The 12424-nt window shown below is 31.3% G+C and overlaps 3 protein-coding genes, 1 long non-coding RNA gene and 1 other non-coding gene across 10 annotated transcripts in view; 2 read left to right on the top strand and 3 right to left on the bottom strand.

The window, feature by feature from the left end:
* The window catches only part of LOC117241997 (serine-rich adhesin for platelets), a 132505-nt gene extending 129847 nt beyond the window's left edge, over positions 1 to 2658 (bottom strand). Inside the window, exon 1 of the mRNA XM_033508322.1 lies at positions 880 to 2658. The gene's annotated coding sequence lies outside the window, so the exon portion shown is untranslated. The remainder of the gene's footprint in view (positions 1 to 879) is intronic.
* A 157-nt stretch (positions 2659 to 2815) lies between these two features.
* On the top strand, positions 2816 to 8413 carry LOC117241999 (asparagine synthetase [glutamine-hydrolyzing]). 4 transcript variants are annotated; one of them, XM_033508329.1, is made up of 10 exons: positions 2816 to 2932; positions 5919 to 6058; positions 6164 to 6289; positions 6383 to 6619; positions 6687 to 6861; positions 6937 to 7166; positions 7237 to 7364; positions 7449 to 7738; positions 7806 to 8040; positions 8116 to 8413. In XM_033508329.1, the coding sequence occupies exons 2-10, from the start codon at positions 5933 to 5935 to the stop codon at positions 8294 to 8296; spliced, it is 1728 nt and encodes a 575-aa protein (XP_033364220.1). In that variant the 5' UTR covers positions 2816 to 2932; positions 5919 to 5932; the 3' UTR covers positions 8297 to 8413. The 4 variants fall into 4 exon arrangements, with proteins under 4 accessions (XP_033364220.1, XP_033364219.1, XP_033364218.1 ...); XM_033508328.1 differs by having other exon boundaries at positions 5914 to 6058; XM_033508327.1 differs by lacking the exon at positions 2816 to 2932 and adding an exon at positions 5636 to 5802.
* On the bottom strand, positions 3589 to 5473 carry LOC117242002. The gene is made up of 3 exons (XR_004495158.1): positions 5334 to 5473; positions 4872 to 5152; positions 3589 to 4782 (listed from the first exon to the last, which is right to left on the bottom strand). It is a non-coding gene; the product is annotated as an uncharacterized LOC117242002 (long non-coding RNA).
* Positions 8414 to 8554: 141 nt separating the features above from the next.
* Positions 8555 to 8627, bottom strand: Trnar-ccu. Its single transcript has one exon. It is a non-coding gene; the product is annotated as a tRNA-Arg (tRNA).
* Positions 8581 to 11552, top strand: LOC117241998 (polypeptide N-acetylgalactosaminyltransferase 35A-like). Of its 3 annotated transcripts, none has more exons than XM_033508324.1 (7): positions 8581 to 8677; positions 9063 to 9411; positions 9537 to 10218; positions 10307 to 10424; positions 10489 to 10977; positions 11040 to 11171; positions 11248 to 11552. In XM_033508324.1, the coding sequence occupies exons 2-7, from the start codon at positions 9063 to 9065 to the stop codon at positions 11407 to 11409; spliced, it is 1932 nt and encodes a 643-aa protein (XP_033364215.1). In that variant the 5' UTR covers positions 8581 to 8677; the 3' UTR covers positions 11410 to 11552. The 3 variants fall into 3 exon arrangements, with proteins under 3 accessions (XP_033364215.1, XP_033364214.1, XP_033364216.1); XM_033508323.1 differs by lacking the exon at positions 8581 to 8677 and adding an exon at positions 8801 to 8944; XM_033508325.1 differs by lacking the exon at positions 8581 to 8677 and adding an exon at positions 8980 to 8997.
* The last annotated feature ends 872 nt before the right edge of the window (positions 11553 to 12424 follow it).

Below are 12424 nucleotides of genomic sequence, written 5' to 3'. Positions count from 1 at the left end.
TAACGAACGTTACTCACACACACACACGCGCGCGAAATTACCAAAAAATGTATATATATATATATATATATGTATGTACTTCCAAAAAATATTATACTCCCAAAAAATTGATTACAAATTCTACATCGATTAAGCATGTTTTTATTCCTGTCAGCAAAAATAAAAGAAATTTTATTCGAATTGAGTTCCCTTAAATAACTCAAAATTTCCAAAAATTCATATTATTAAACAAATATATCGCAACAATCGATAATTATATCGAAATTATATAAAAAATATTGAAATATAAACAGCAGTTCGATATCATAACAGGTGCATATGTATATGTAGATATATATACATAGGTATGTGTATATACCTCAGCTATTATTACTTCCTGATTAGCCAAACCCAAAGAATACACGGTATATCTTACATAAGGTGTCTTGATTATTTGGGATTGTCTTTGGCTTGGCCAAAATGAAATTTTATCATACATTCTGACATTCTATAAAAATCATCTTAATTTCGTTTCTGTGTCTACATTGCATTCTATCTTTACATTAATAAATAAATACTACCTTACTTTATTCCAGAAAAGCTTATTTTTCACATTAAAGAATATGCTTAATAATCGATTTACTAAGAATTAAATTGAAGAATTAATCAATATATATAAACGATAAAAAAACTAGTGTTACACAGAAAATACAAGTTGTTAAAAATACACGTTTCGTTAGTATTATGATATTTAAAATATGATAATGTGTAAAACAAAAAACAAATTTAAAAATTTTCAGAGAAAATGTTAAAATTAAGAAATGAAATAAGATTTCATACAAGATAATTTGTCTTAAATAGTTGTTTTATTTTCATGCCACTATGCATATATGCATTTACCTTGATACGATGCGTTGCACTGTCTAAAAATTTTTCGGCAGCGATGTCGTTTATTTGCGTAATAATCGTTTTCGTTATCGCTAGAAAATCGTCCTCCGATAAAGTTGGTTAGCCAGTAGCTACAAAATTGCTAATATAGAAAAGCGTTTCACTAATTATTTATGCACACACTGAATAAATTTTTCACCACTGAACTCTATACATTAGTATAAACTGTCGATAAATAGATAATGCCGGCACAGTGTGTTCTCTTTTTCTCCCAAGATCGAAACTGTTAAGTACTGGAATCGAGTCGTCAAGCCGTTTTCAAAAACCGATTGTAAAATCAAACTTGACGTATTCTCTTGCTTGTCTCATCGATTAGAAACGAAAGTACTGCAGATTTCGATTTACGATAAGTACTTTGTACTGCTTGCATTGAGGTTAGGTTTTGCATTAAGTACAAGAATCATGTGAGCCATTAAATGACGTCGATAACAAACCCTATAATTTGCTAACCCACGTCAGCCGTACTTTTTTATCGTTTAATTGCACACACTTCCTTCCGGTTTCTTGCAATTTGGAACACGTATCGATATGAACAATTAATATGTTCAGCAATTAATACGATCCGAAAATTTAATGACTTGAATGATATTACAGCAGCTTAGAGTCAGACTATTTTATTCCTTTTTCTTAAATTTTGTTTAATTGATCAGAGAAGTTATGTGACGTTTGCAGAAAAACATTTTGGATCATTCCCATCATCTATCAATACGACTAACGCAGAACGATGGTCACCACGCTGTCTTACCAAAGAAATCCACAAACTTCTTTCTCTGAGACACTTGGATCGTATCGACCGGCTTATTTTGCGGGAATTTTCGTTGCACCAAGAAGGGCACACAAATACATATGTTGAATTTGATCAGTTGCAATGGCGAGGTTCCGTCTCGTTGTTTCTTCGCCACAGTGAATCACGTTTACTACCCTTTCTCTCAAACAGAATGTGTACACTCGTGTAGTATCCGTAAAGAAAATTTTGATGTAATTGATGCAATAAGTATCTGCTTCTTTTTCAACTTGTCATTCAACAATTCGATGGTACATCGAATGACACTTAACCTAAGCGCGTCATAAAAATGCGAAGCGCACCACCGCCAAGTCGTGTCGTGTCGTGTTGTGTGCACGATATTCGTCAGTTCTAACCTTGAAAATACAGGTTTCAACTTGTCGAACTAAAACTTTAACGATAAGTACGCGGTAACTAACGAACGTCGTCAATTCTCGATATTGTTTTCACCGTAGAAAATATCTCGTCACCAAAAACTTTTCGCCAACAACTACTCCATTTTTGTGAATACAAGTTGTCGATCATACTCTTTACACCGGACGGATGAATAAACCACGAAATAAAGATATTTTAATCGGATAGCCGAGGCTATGGTGCCGCGTTGTAGGCCATAAAGCGGCCGGCACGCAAAAAACCGGTGGCAGTCTCAAGAACCGTACACCCCCGATTACACATCCTTCCTGGAGCCCTGGCAAGAGCCAACTGCTCGGCGCACTTGTATGCCAACATTCAAGGCGGTCTCACACAACTCACAAGTGACCAGCTGATCGAACAAACTACCTGGACGTTTATTACGTACACCAGTTTGATTACCTCCTACTCTGTATAAACATACTTATTTAAATTAAACGTAACTTGTCTTGAATTTTAAATGCATATACTACCAAAAAAACGATCTATGCGATCAAAGAAATTAAACGGAAAAAGAGCAAACCAGAGAAGAGGAACAGCGATCGTATGTCCCCCTCCTGTCTTTAATATAATCACTACTTCACATGAGTTACCAAATTTTCAATGGAGTTGAAAGAGGGCACCACTGACTGCAATCGTGTAGGCACACTCCAAACTCTGCCATCAGATGGCTACCGGCACACCGACATGCTGCTTGACATGATACTTTCTCGCTAGTACTTTCATTCCTATCAGCTCCTATTATGTTCTTACGAATATAACTTATCAGTTTTTCCATCATGGTGACAGTTTAAGTTACGACCCTGCAAGGTAAATTTTATTAACAAGTTTACTAATGATCATATAAACAGGTCTGGACACTAGTTAGAGAAAATCGACCGAAAATTGAGTCGTATCAAGTTGTGACAAATCAACATGGACAGTAGGCAAAGATCGCGTTCCTGAGAGACAGACAGAGATGAACATAGTGTCTCTGTCTCTGACTGAGACATTCATACTATGTCACGCATGCGCAGAACGAGAACCTTCTTGCTTATCATGTTGATTTTTCACAGCTAGTCACGACTCAATTTTCGGACGGTTTTCCTTGGACTTCGGTGTACGAGTGTCGAGATCTATTTGTATGAGCCACTCCCAAGGAAAACATAATCATGTAGTACTTTAGGGACGCATTGATCATTGATCACTGACTCAATGACTTGTATTGCGAGAAGAAAATAAACCAGTTAACCATTTACAATGGTCCAGTCTTACTTGATGAAAATAAAATTGCGCTTCCGCAATCACATCCAATCACCAATGCGGCCCTAAATACTATGTCCCCTCCTCCCTGGAAACGGCCACATCTATAGTCTCTACAGTTCCTATATTCCCATGTCCATAACAGTCAGAACTTTTGAACCAGCGAATTCCGTAACTTAAAATTTATATTTTGAAATTCTATAGGTCGAGAACTACAAGACTGCAAATAAAACATATAATTTTTGGTACCTTAAAATAAAGTTCAACCAATTCAAGGGAATAGAAAACAATTTTTTAATTTGTGATTGAAAAATGTTTAATCGTCATTAACGTATCTTTGTAGGTTATATTTTATTCATAAGTAATATACTCTTTAATTGATTAATTGTGTGTAATGTCAAAGGAATTTAACATAATATATATATGCTAAGTTATATATATATATAATTTTTACATAATAAATATGCTTTATGGGATCATCTTTACTAGAATAATTTTCGGACATATCAATCCACGCCTGTCATAAATAATGAGTAGAGAACGTTTAAATTTATTATAAAAATATTATTTTTTATTTAAATAAAATATAACATTTCTTATATTTTGGACCTAGTTGTGCACCATGCGGCTAAGTGCTGGGTTTAATTGACATTAACATGTACAAGAACCTAGAAAATTAGAGATCTGCCTTGTTTGGTTGCATACTAGCATAGACAAGAACGTATTGAGTTCCATTCCAAATTCCATTGAGTTATACAAGAAACATTTAATTGTATGGTTCTACGGAAAAGTTCATATCTACTATCCTATCCGAGATAGACAAGTATAAGAATGATAAAATCGTGCAATAATGAAACTAATTGTAAATTGAGAAAGAGAAATTAATTGTTTACTATATTTTTGAACGATGACACACATACAGCCGAGTTAGAAATAGTACAAACTGTTAGAATATAATAATTTACTAACAAAAAAATAAAAGAAATAAATAAATTTCTGTCGTTGAAAAAATCTAAACTGATCTTCGCCCTTCCTTTTGACTTTTGATACATGCATGCCGTCTTTTTTTTTTATGTCTTCTCGAGCGCGGATCTTCTTTAGCTTTAACGGAAAGTTTTCCTTCAGAATAGTTGAAGGGGAATTGATTCTTCAGAAACTGTAGAATTCGGAACACGATTGTTTTGTAGGCTGACTTCACAGTGATTGATTGCCTTATCTTATGAATAAAAGAGTCAATGGGAAACAACATTCTCGCCTTCTGCAACGAAGCGTCCTCTTCTCAGGCGAAGATGTCGGGATTCATCCTCTTCTTCTTGATTCGTCCTCTTCTTTTCGTACGAATATATACCATTTTGCATTTAATAGAAATAAAAGTGGAACATTGTATTTTTTCCAAAAGCATTCACTAATATTTACCTCTAGAATAATAGAGCAATGAAGCTGGTGTGAAATCATAAAAATTTACGTTTTACAAAATGTTATTTTTAACACCAAAAAAATTTGTTACCTCTACACTAATAAACCACGTCCACTTGCTGTTGTTGGTAGTGGTAGTGGTGATGGTGATGTTGATGCCCTTCTTCGTCTTGCCCTTCTTTTTTCATCAGCTGTTTTTCGATTACAAGCTGTCTTTCTTGTACATCTTCTGTTTCTTCTTTATTTTTTAAAGAAATATTTTGATGGTTCGGGCACGGCATTCTTCTTCAACCTTTTCCTTCTATTCGTATTTTTTGTAGGATTTACTTTGAACATTTCGGATAAAAAATGATCCGCACAGCACCCATATTCCTTAAAGTGAAGCGACATAATATTTTAAAATGGGATTGCCTGTTAAAAAAGTAGTACATATAGATAGTAATAGGAAGTAATATAGATAAAAAGAGTAAGAAGGGTACAAAAGATGAAAATAGAATGACAGTCGTGGCTTAAAGCTGAGATGAATTTAGAAGTTAGCAATTATTATACATACAGGGTTATCCACTTAATTCAGAACCCACGCTCGCGAGAACATTGAAAATGACAACATTGTACATGTGTACATACTATTCCAATCAAATATTGCGAGTCATCTATGAGCTATCGAATACTGATTAAATCTGTCATTTAAAGATACGTTGGGCTTCTTATCATCCTATCATAAACAACTTCCGTCGTTTGCCAACTAATTCGAACGAACTCAGCCACTGAATTAAATTAATATACTTTTTATTTTATTATCATATTATTTGTTAAATGTTATCAACATTACGTCAGAAAACTGTAAATTCTTACATACATACGTGGAATAGCGTATTCGTAATGGACACGTGGTCATTCACTCTTAACATCTGTCGCTTCAATTACTATATGTGTTGTACATATGTATGTACATATAATAACAATTAAAACGAAAGAGAAATTCGATTTTTCGCAAGATACTCTTAGTAATTTCTCGTAAGGTACTTTTTATTGTTTTTAATATTTTAATTCAGTGTTTATTTAGTACATGCTTTAATTTTTCCATGCAAGATGTTTACATTATAAATTGATAATAATTTGTTATGAACTAGTACAGTTAAAAAATATAAGATGTGCGGAATTTGGGCTCTCTTTGGATTAGATGTACCATGTTTAACCAATATTTCTGAAAACTTTGAGAGGATAGCACATCGTGGTCCAGAAGCATTTAAACTTGAATTTGATCATGCAGTTAAGGTATAATTTCCTTAAAAATTTTTAAAGTACTTTTCAAACAATTATATATACATTTATTAACGTAATTATATAATATAAACAAATTTTTGTAATCTTTTCTTGCAGAATGGTTATCTTGGGTTTCATAGATTAGCAATTGTGGACAATCTTCATGGAATGCAACCAATGAGACTTTATCAATATCCACATTTACTTTTACTATGCAATGGTGAAATTTATAATTATCAAAAGGTAACACTGTCATTTTTCGTTATTGTTTATTTAAATATTATTTTATTTTCAGATAACTGTTTCACTTATTACATAATAAATGTAATTTTATAGCTTGGTATGGAACATGGATTTACATATACAACCAGATGTGATGTTGAAGTGATAATACATTTATATGTACATCTTGGTATTGAAAACGTGACAAAAATGCTTGATGGAGTTTTTGCATTCTGTTTAATGGATATTGAAAGTAGAAGGATTCTTATTGGTAGAGATCCCTATGGTGTTAGACCTCTTTTCCGATTAAGCTCTGATGATGGACAACTTGGGATTTGTTCAGAGAGCAAAGTAATAAATTAAATGTACATTCTTTTAGTATAAAATAAACATTTCTGCCATTAAAATGTTTGTTTAGGGGCTTATGGAAATAACTAAACAAATAACATCGAAATGGACATTGGAGCCATTTAAACCAGGAAGTTATGAAGAGTATGAAATTTTAAACAATGGTAGAACGAAATTATTAACAAAAGTAAACTATTATCAACCTGGAGACGAGCCTCATTTTGCAGCTTTTGTTCCTTATAATAGTTTGTTGAAACATGTAATATTGTAGTATTTATAAACCTTAAACAAACAAAATAATCTAATAAATTATATTTCAGGTTTGAGTAGTACAGATGTATATGGAAATATAAGAAAGCTACTTTCGGTTGCTGTGAAAAAAAGATTCATGTCTGACAGAGAAATTGGTTGTTTACTATCAGGTGGTCTAGATTCCAGTTTAATTGCAGCTTTACTTGTAAGACATGCAAAAGAGATGAAATTTCCATATAAAATAAAAAGTTTCGCAATTGGTATGGGAAACAGTCCAGATATTATTGCAGCCAGACAGGTTGAAAGTTACGTTTTTATGTAATGATATGTTCCTCAGGTTCATAATTAAATATAATAATATTTATTAGGTTGCAGAACATATAGGAACAGAACATCATGAAGTAATATTTTCCAAAGATGATGTAGTTGATATTTTGGACAAACTCATTTATCAATTAGAGACCTGTGATATTACTACAATTCGAGCATCTATTGGGTAAACTACACTGTACAAACAAAGTATCTTAATTTTATGAATCAATAATTTGTATATGTTCAGAGATATTAATTTTATTTTCAGTATGTATCTTATCTCAAGATACATAAAATATAACACAAAAGCAACTGTAATATTTAGTGGAGAAGGTGCAGACGAATTGGCACAAGGATACATTTATTTCAGAGATGCACCAAATGCAACAGAAGCTCACAATGAGTCTGTTCGATTATTGAAAGATATATATTTATATGATAGCCTGAGAGCAGACAGAACAACTAGTGCATTTAGTTTAGAATTACGAGTTCCATTCTTAGATATCCAATTCACAAATTATTATCTATCATTAGATGCTGCTTCAAGACAGCCTCAAGGTATGGTCTAATAAAATAAAAAAAATTGACGAATTAAATTAAAATTTACATATATTATTCACTACAGGAGGAATTGAAAAATATTTATTAAGATCTGCATTTGATGATACGAATCTGTTGCCCTCAAATATATTATGGAGACATAAAGAAGCTTTCAGCGATGGTGTAACATCGTTCAAGAAATCGCTTTTCCATATTATAGATGACATAGTAGATGCCCATATTTCACAGGAAGAATTAGAAAAAGCTTATTTAAACTTCCCTCATTGTCCTCCAAAAACTAAAGAAGCTCTTTACTACAGGTCTAATATTTATCTTTGTACTTACTTTATGCTTTACTAGTACTCCAAAAATAAATATTAATTTTTACACTTCAGAAAAGTTTTTGAGAAACATTATGCCGAACAAGCTAAAAATTTTATGCCATACTTTTGGATGCCACGGTGGACAAAGGGAGTTTGTGATCCATCTGCAAGATTTATTGCACATTATAAAGCAGATGTAGAAAATAATCATAAAAAAAATAAAGCAGAGATTAAAAATGCAAGAATCAATTAATATCCTGAATATGCACAAATAATTAATTATTATATAAATTAGTTAAAAAAACTGTGTAAAGAATGTCTGTAAAAGAATATTTTCCGTTACGATAATGTAAACATTTGAATACTAAAATATTTGTGTAAATAAATTACCTTGTCTTTATTAATTTCTCTGTCATTTCTAAAGGCAGTAATAATAAATACTAATAGCGAGAAACGTAAAGATAGGAAATAATTTTTTATTATAAGGATAAAAAATTTATTGGATTGAAATTACCCCTGGTGGGACTCGAACCCACAATCCCCGGTTTAGGAGACCGATGCCTTATCCATTAGGCCACAGGGGCTGGTACGAAAGGATTCTTACATCTTTAAATTCCTTTAAAAATATAAAAAGATAAATATTATTAATAAATTAATATAGATATAAATACTATCCCTAAAATATTTGCGTTTTTCTATTGCACACATATATCTATATATACACATATATCATAAAATAATTAGAAATCAATAATGCAGCTGTTATACGTTATACTGGTAAATTACAAAATGGTGACACATAGTATCTTGTAGTAACATCGTTGTGTGCTTTTTTTATCTTTAGAATGCACTTTCATCAGATAGTCAGAATTTGAATAAGGCTAGAAAAAAGTGTTCCAACGTAAGTTGGAGCATATGTAATCTTTTGCTTGCCGTAAATTGCTTTTAATAAAAGTAATGTTAGTAGTAAATATACCGTTGTATATAATACAAGCTATGTAATTTTTTATTCTTTACAGATGATGTCAACAAGATATATTTCTTTTATATCTGGAATAATAATAGCTTCATTAACATGGGCCTCTAGTTTATATCTTTATTCAAGATTATCTCAAAATACTAATACTGCAAATCCAACAATGTTAGTATTAGAGAATTCAAAGTTAGGAAAAGACTCCCAATTTTATCATAAAACTTATAGTAATCAACATCTTAAATTCCACAATAATTTAATTGCGCATCATGACAAACAAAGTATGATAGATAAAGGTACTTATAATTTAAGGAGAAATGCCTTTAAAAATAGTGACAAACTATTACAACAATTACAACCTGTACCAGTAAAACCTGCTGTTACATTAGGACAAGGTATATTCAGAAAACTAATATTTATTTTAAATTCTTGATATAACATTTTTTAATATTATATATCATTATATCATGTATAATTGTTTTTTAATTTGATTCCATATTGATATAGCATTTATTTATAGGTTTAGATGAACTAGGAATGGTAAAAAATTTTGAAGATCAACGAAAACGAGATGAAGGATATAAAAATTATTCCTTTAATATATTAGTATCAGATAACATTGGGTTGCATAGAGAATTACCAGATACGAGGCATAAATTATGTGAAATACAAAAGTATTCTTCTAAGTTACCAAATGCTAGTATTGTTATATGTTTTTATAATGAACATTATATGACACTTTTAAGATCCTTGCATTCCATTATTGATAGAACTCCTGCAAGTCTTCTACATGAAATTATCTTAGTAAATGATTGGAGTGATAGCAAAGCGTTACATGAAAAGATTGAGACATACATTGCCAACAATTTTAATGGTAAAGTGAAATTTTTTAAAACAGAGAAACGAGAAGGATTGATCAGAGCAAGAATGTTTGGTGCAAGAAAAGCAACTGGAGAAATTTTAATTTTCTTAGACAGTCATATAGAAGTAAACAAAAGATGGATAGAACCCCTCCTCTCACAAATTGCTCATTCAAAAACTATCATTGCCATGCCAGTTATTGATATAATTAATCCAGACACATTTCAATATACTGGTAGTCCTCTGGTAAGAGGAGGTTTTAATTGGGGTTTGCATTTTAAATGGGATAATGTGCCAGTTGGTACATTTGCTCATGATGAAGATTTTATAAAACCTATAAAGTGAGAATATATGTGTACTTATTTAGCTACATGTGTACTAATATAACAGTTTCCTGTAATATATATGTTAGCAATTATTATTCAATAGGTCTCCAACAATGGCTGGAGGTTTATTTGCAATGGACAGAAAATACTTTACAAAATTGGGAGAATATGATGCTGGTATGGATATCTGGGGCGGTGAAAATCTTGAAATATCATTTAGAGTAAGATAATAATTTTTTTAACCATATATTTTTTATTCCAATAATAATTTGTAATGTCTTTTAGGTTTGGATGTGTGGTGGAAGTATTGAATTAATACCATGCTCAAGAGTTGGACATGTATTTAGGAGAAGGAGACCATATGGTACATTTGATCAACATGATACTATGTTGAAAAATTCATTACGCGTCGCACATGTTTGGTTAGATGAATATAAAGATTACTTTTTAAAAAATGTTCAAAAAGTCGATTACGGTGATATTTCGGAAAGATTAAATTTAAGGAAGAGATTAAAATGTAAAAATTTTGCATGGTATTTAAATGTAGTATACCCTGAACTAGCATTACCAGATGATAATAAAAATAGATTAAAAGATAAATGGGCAAAAATCGAACAGAAACCGATACAACCCTGGCATTCTAGAAAAAGAAATTACACTGATCAATATCAAATTAGACTTTCTAATTCAGCATTATGCATTCAAAGTGAGAAAGATATTAAAACAAAAGGTTCTAAGCTTATATTAGCACCATGTTTAAGAATTAAATCACAGGTAACTAAATACATTATATCTCTTCAAATTAAGTTTCTTTAAATTTATTTCAATTTTCATAGATGTGGTATGAGACTAGTAAAAACGAATTAGTACTTGGCCAGATGCTTTGCATGGAAGGAGCTGAGAAAGTTCCAAAGCTTGGAAAATGTCATGAGATGGGTGGTAATCAAGAATGGCATCATAAAAATACTGTAAGTATTTATTAGTTCTCTAATATTTACAATTTTAAATTATATTATATTTACTGAGTAAATATATTTTGCTTAGAATAATACACCTATATATAACATGGCAGCTGGCACATGCTTGGGAATAATGCGTGGAGTAAAAAGTACACAAATAGTAATGGATTTGTGCACTAAAAAAGATACAAGCTCTATATCATGGGATTTGGTACACTCTAAAATTCTTTTAAAAGAAGTTAGGTGACATCAAATGGAGTAATGGTAGTTACAGAAATAAAAGATAAAAAATAGATTTTTAGAGAAAAAAGGTAATAAGAGGAAAATTATCATAATTATCATAAATTTTAACAAGCGTTTGTGATATGGAATAGATTATTATGAAAGTTTTAGGATTTTTATATTGTTTTATACGTTGCATTCTATAATGTTATTTTACATTATGAAGATGAAATAATAATTATTATTATTAAAAATGTATAAAAGTAAAAACTGAATTTTTTAAAGAATTTTAAATACAATTTTAACCAATTTTTAATATTATGGAACGGTTACAATAGCTGATATTTTATTAATAGAAATGAATTTCTCTGAAAGTAGAAACATATAAAACATATACATATTTAATCATATGTGTAGATATGTACATATATATATAGGATGGTTGGTAACTGGTGGTACAAGCGGAAAGGGGGTGATTCTACGCGAAAAAAGAAGTCGAAAATATAGAATAAAAATTTTTTTTTTTTAATTTTTCCATCGAGACAACGATCTACAGTGAGATCCGTTTTAACGAGACGTGATAAAGTGCACACGTACCGAGCGAAAATTCAAAGTCGATTTTCTCGAAAACAAAACCTCAAACGAAAAATTTTTATTCTATATTTTCGACTTCTTTTTTCGCGTAGAATCACCCTCTTTCCGCTTGTACCACCAGTTACCAACTACCCTGTATATTTGTACATACATTGTAACATTCAAGTCAATGTAAGTCAATGCAGTTAAATGCAGATGTCAAGCTCAACGCGTCGTGTGTTATGCGGTATCGGAACCATAAATAATGTTTCATCAAGGTTTAAGCTGAAGATCTACTGGCAAGTACGCTAATCAAAGAACATTTGCTTCAGTCTATTTATATGAAGCCGTTTCCATTAGTAAACTAAACTGGCCCAGCCACTTGAAAAATCGATTCTGTACACGTATATGGAACCATTTCTACTTAAGCTAAGTTCAAGTGCCTTGAAGGCCCATTTAACTTGGGC

Source organism: Bombus vosnesenskii, unplaced genomic scaffold (assembly GCF_011952255.1).
Source record: "Bombus vosnesenskii isolate JDL3184/JDL3185 unplaced genomic scaffold, Bvos_JDL3184-5_v1.1 scf7180000016262, whole genome shotgun sequence".
In the NCBI taxonomy this organism is placed as follows: domain Eukaryota; kingdom Metazoa; phylum Arthropoda; class Insecta; order Hymenoptera; family Apidae; genus Bombus; species Bombus vosnesenskii.
The sequence above is the reverse complement of the archived record's forward strand: the minus strand, read 5'-3'. Positions and strand labels throughout refer to the sequence as shown.

What these genes read in the sequence shown, in the direction of transcription:
- LOC117241999 (XM_033508329.1), top strand. Translation starts at nt 5,933, where the DNA reads ATGTGCGGAATTTGGGCTCTCTTTGGATTAGATGTACCATGTTTAACC. An exon ending in AATTTGATCATGCAGTTAAG is followed by an intron (nt 6,059 to 6,163) that starts GTATAATTTCCT and finishes CTTTTCTTGCAG; the next exon opens with AATGGTTATCTTGGGTTTCA. An exon ending in TGCTTCAAGACAGCCTCAAG is followed by an intron (nt 7,739 to 7,805) that starts GTATGGTCTAAT and finishes TATTCACTACAG; the next exon opens with GAGGAATTGAAAAATATTTA.
- LOC117241998 (XM_033508324.1), top strand. Translation starts at nt 9,063, where the DNA reads ATGATGTCAACAAGATATATTTCTTTTATATCTGGAATAATAATAGCT. An exon ending in ATCTTGAAATATCATTTAGA is followed by an intron (nt 10,425 to 10,488) that starts GTAAGATAATAA and finishes AATGTCTTTTAG; the next exon opens with GTTTGGATGTGTGGTGGAAG. An exon ending in GTTTAAGAATTAAATCACAG is followed by an intron (nt 10,978 to 11,039) that starts GTAACTAAATAC and finishes CAATTTTCATAG; the next exon opens with ATGTGGTATGAGACTAGTAA.